The sequence below is a fragment of the Berghia stephanieae genome, chromosome 2 (genome assembly GCF_034508935.2).
Source record: "Berghia stephanieae isolate SIO BIC M18660-M18661 chromosome 2, UCSD_Bste_1.3, whole genome shotgun sequence".
Taxonomy (NCBI): domain Eukaryota; kingdom Metazoa; phylum Mollusca; class Gastropoda; order Nudibranchia; family Aeolidiidae; genus Berghia; species Berghia stephanieae.
In genome coordinates, this window is record NC_088361.1 from 21,245,913 (window position 1) to 21,251,166 (window position 5,254).

General features: G+C 33.4%; 1 protein-coding gene across 3 annotated transcripts in view; it reads left to right on the forward strand.

Annotated features, from left to right (window-relative positions):
• LOC144964470 (sodium channel protein 1 brain-like) overlaps window positions 1-1,792 on the forward strand; it is a 75,471-nt gene extending 73,679 nt beyond the window's left edge. For all 3 annotated transcript variants that reach the window (XM_078898813.1, XM_078898814.1, XM_078898815.1), the window contains one exon: window positions 364-1,792. In XM_078898813.1, coding sequence (XP_078754939.1) covers window positions 364-1,661 — 1,298 coding nt within the window. In that variant the 3' untranslated portion in view covers window positions 1,662-1,792. The remainder of the gene's footprint in view (window positions 1-363) is intronic.
• The last annotated feature ends 3,462 nt before the right edge of the window (window positions 1,793-5,254 follow it).

Genomic DNA, 5,254 nt, shown 5'->3' on the forward strand with positions numbered 1-5,254 from the left:
GATAAATGATTTAATACTTTTTTGTTGTTTGTATTATCTACTATTTATCTCATTCGTTTCTTCTTTTATATCTATTGTTATTCTATCTTTTGATTTTTTAAAGTCGATATAATGGCATATAAATGAACAGATTCGCATTGTCTGTAACAAAGAACTATTGACGAAAGATGGACATCCAGTTTCCTCCTTTTGTGAAATTTTTTCCGATTTTCATCCCTTGTTTTACACCACAAATGAATAAGTTGTTCTTTTATTTCATGTTATTAATTTATGTAACAATAATATGCGTCTACCCCTACCATTATTATTTGGTTATAATAAACTAATTTTTGTTATTTCTATCTTTCTCTATCCCCCTTTCAGGAATTATTCTGCACGATGTTCTTCAAGGTGTGTTTGTCACTCCCACACTGCTCAGAGTCATCAGGGTTTTCCGAATCGGTCGAGTTTTGCGACTCATCAAAGCTGCCAAAGGAATTCGCAAACTCTTATTTGCGCTGATCATCTCCCTACCGGCTATCGTCAACATTGGAGCGTTGCTTTTCCTAGTTATGTTCATGTACGCCATCATCGGTATGTCCTCGTTCGGAAACATCATCATCAATGGAGTCTTGGATGAAATCTCTAATTTCCAAACGTTTGGTAATAGCTTCATGCTACTTCTGCGTCTGGCCACGTCTGCAGGTTGGAATGACGTTCTGGACGCTTTGTTGGTGGAGGAGCCGTACTGTAATCCCAGCCAGTACGAGAGACCTGACGGAACGTGGGTCGATTCTCCGACTGGTAACTGTGGAATCCCGTATTTGGCTATTCCTTTCATGGTCAGCTATATCGTCATCGTATGGCTTATTGTCATCAACATGTACATAGCCGTGATTCTAGAGAATTTTAATCAAGCTCACGAACAAGAGGAACTTGGGATTACCGAAGATGATTTTGACATGTTTTACGTTGTGTGGGAGAAATACGACCCTCATGCCACACAATTCATCCGCTATGAACAATTAGCTGATTTTGTTAACGATTTAGAGGAGCCATTACAAATTCCTAAACCGAATGAAATAGCTCTTGTATCTTTCAACCTACCGATAATGGAAGGAGAAAAGATGCATTGCTTGGATATTCTTATCGCTCTCGTCAAAAATGTTTTAGCTGAGGTAGAAGAAAGTAATGAAATGAACCTTTTAAAGGAGCAAATGGAATCTAAATTTGCTCAGAATTTCCCGCAAAGGGTTAATATTGCTGTCAAGTCGAGCACACTGCAAAGAAAGAAGGAAGACGTTGCAGCTAGAACTCTTCAACGAGCTTGGAAGAGCTTCAAGGCCCAGAAAGCTATTCGTAACATCACTGCCCTTGCTGTCGAACAGAAGATGCGCAGAGCAAGTGCTACGGGTATGCGACAACGCACGGATTTCATGCGAACACTTAGTCACCGCCTTACTAAAGCTCTGAACGCTTTCTTCCTCAACCGCAGAGCATCCATAAGTCAGTCGCCTGTGCCTCAGAGGTCGGATTCTTTGACTTCTGTGAAAGATTCGAACTGTAGCTCCAATCAAATCAGCAGGCAGCCAAAACTTGGAAACCAGCTTAAAGTCCCCCAGGTATTCACCTTGTACTCTCCATCGGGGGAAAAAACGAAATCAGAGAGTTTGGAGTTGTAACACTTCAAAACAGACATGATCATAATATTATCATATAATTGTAATATTAATTAGTTTTGAATACATTCAATATTCAAGTTTTGTATGTAAATGCTTTTGAAGAACAATTCATGTGTGTATTTCAAGTTGAATGGATATTATGTTTACCGCAATTACTATTGACAATCAAGGGAATCATTATGAATAGGTTTTGATTTGTGTTAAACTTTTTTTAAAAACTAGGCTGTAATCTCACGACAATATTAGCATCACAACAAAGAAATAAACATCCTGCACATTCTTTCTAACTCAACAAGACTCATATATGACTGGAAGCCAAAATATCTGCTGGTTATTTCTATTATCAATGCGATATCATACTTACTTACTGACATAGACATTGAACTTGTACATTGCAATCTCGTGCAATAACTCTGTTCTTAATTATTAAACAATGACTATATTATCAGTATCGAACAAACACATGAAAAGAGTTTATACCCATTTTTATTTCTAAGAATGTCTTAGGCGTGTACATGGTATTTTAATTGCATTCGCGTTACTTACAAAATCAACCCTTTTATCATTATTTTCTATTTTCCTTTGTACATATGAATCTAACGCTTTAAAGACGAGATTGGGTTTTATTTCTCAGTCGTTATTTTTCTCCTTGTTTATTTCGTTTTAAATGGCAAGACGGCAGAAACAGAGCACTTCCGAGTTGCATCATTTTTGGTTCTCTTTTGGTGAAATATGGACTACGACTAAACGCTGCCTACGAAGGGTTAAATTCAATCTTACTTCGTTAAACAAGTATCAACAAAAACTTGAATTATTTCATTTTTATAGATCGATTCCAATCTTTTTTGTTCTTGATCATTTCCATTGTCAGTATTTTTTACTCATATAATTAAATCGTAAATCACATTGACTTTTATTTTTGTTTCCCATAATGTTTTTTTAAGACAATAAAACCGTTCTTGATTCATAACCCGAAAATGAAATTGAATCCACAGTTCAAATCTATACATTACTTAACTCCAATGGATTCGTTTGAGACATCTTTCTCTCTTCAATTTCCTTTAAATCCCTAACACGGTCCACCATTCCCATTTGTTATCATTTTATTCACATTTCAATGCACACACGCTTTTTTAAATATTTTTAAAATTTTGTTTTCACCCTTTTTTATGTACATCAACATGTTAGCAATACTCTTGTAATTCATATCAAAATGTCTGTTGTAGTAATCCATTATCAAATAATTATTTTCGGTATAAAACAAGAGAAATGTCTCTAGAAGGTATTGTGTGTACTCGAGTTGGGTTTTTAGAAGGGGGGGGGGGGGTAGAGTTCAAAACAAGCAAGGGACGTCAGGATTATTTCTGATGGCGCTGAGTATCGCCTGCAATATTTATTTAAAAGTAAATTTGAAAGAAATGTTATTTTATCAAGATGAAGATGGCTGTTGAAATAAGTAAACTCAGAAATGTTTACCACGTATGGTATATTATTCTGTTTACTTTGTTTTAAATGGTATAAAAATATTGGACAAAACAGTTTGAACTATGAGGGAATACGATAAGTAACAATTACAAGAGCTTCACATATTTTACATTTTGTTTGTTTTTTTTTTTTAATATTTATATTTATTTATTTCATGATTATTTCAAAGTGCGAATGCTGTTCACATTTGATAAACTGTAACAGATATTTCAATACAGAACAAAGGCTAATAGAAAGATTCAAATGGAGCATCTCTGTGATAAACAAACGTGTAAATATAAATTTATAATGTTATAATATAAAATCATCATGATCCTGCAGGCAGGATACTCTCTGTTGACCTCATGATTTGTGAGCAATAAATCCATATAATCATTTTGTGATAATCAACAGGATATTCATGTACCGTACGTGTGTTAATATTTTTTAATGTGTTAGAATAAGACATGATTTTCGACACGAAATGAGATAATTGATTTGATAAAGAAAAAGCACTGGAAATTTGCAGATTAACCTTTAACTCAATTCACTATAGCGGTAAAGAGATCAAAGCCGAGACCATAGCATCAAAAGATACCATGTTCATTTTCATCAGCAACCCCATAATATGCCAGGAGAATTCATGAAGGGGTGTCAGACAACGGAGCTTGAGAATCTGTTTTGTTTCAGAACTCCTGATCAAAAGAACTCCTGGGCTGAGGTCGTTCATTTTTTCAAATTATTCGGGTCCCTTTTTTAATGACACAATTAATGATAAATAAGAGATGGTGAGTTTTCATAGACATCAGATGTTTCTTGTGAGTACGTGTATTTTAAATAGTAACTCACCAGAAGCTTGATATTATCATCGAAGAGGCTATGCTGTGATATCATAAACTTATCTCTGACTTCACTTCAAGAAAGTATAATATTTATGCTTTTGATGCATCAATGAAATTCATTTAAGGAATGAGTGAACATCTCCAATCATCGTCATAATCATTATTATTATCAATTAGAATCATCATCATCATAATCATCATCACCATTACCACCACCATTATCATCATCATTACCACCATTACCACCATCACCATCAACATCATCACCATCATCATCACCATTGGTCAATTTCATTATCATAACAATCAATGACTATGAGTCTATTGTTTTATTTTTATGAATTGTATTTATATACTCCAACTGAATCTTCAGAATCCGAGCTAAGTATATGACGACATAAACCAAGATTACCTAAAACTTTCACATATCGACATAAGATATTGGTAATTTATACGTTTAGAAATAGAAATTTTAAAAACCACCAAAAATGCATAGGATTCTGGTCTCTGATGTTTTAGTTTAGCTCTGAATCACTTCCATGTTCAGTGGAATCCGTGTTATATTCGGCTCTTGTTATGTTCAATCTTTCAAAATGATGACGACAACTGACTGTATTTTACCGATGTACACACTGGCTTTTTCAGTACCTATGCAATGTTATACAACTGATTTCATATTATATAATTTGTCTTTAAATTGTTCATTTCATGGAAATAGTATGGTTTCTTTTTTTAAGATTTGAAACTCCTAACTCGTCATTATTTCGACAGAATTTCAAAGGATTATATATAATATATCAATCAAATACAACGTAGCCGTTTAGTTAGACGCCTCAAGAGTCTTGTTTAAAATATATTAAATCACTCTAAATCTAAAAAGTACTAAGAGATTTCACAAATTGCATAGGTTTTGATATTTCTATTAAATCTTCTTTTTCATCTTTGTTTGTCTTGTTTTTGTTTTGTTTTGGCTGATTTGTTTGTTTTTGTTTTGTTTTTGTTTCTGGTTTTTTTCATCATTATTATATTTCATCCATGTTTGAAATATTGTTGTTGTTTTTTTTTCTCTCTCAACAATTAAACTTAACTTGAATCTCAATCAAAACATTATCTTTTTCATGCGCGTCAGTTTTGTGTGGCAAACTCAATTTTTCATATGATCACAAATAATTAAGCGTTCTGTACTCCTATTATATAAATCGGCTTACTTATTGTTAAATCAGATTACAAAAAAAATGCAGATTTATTTATTTATTTTGTAAAATTGGTCGAGCCCTTTCATTCTTA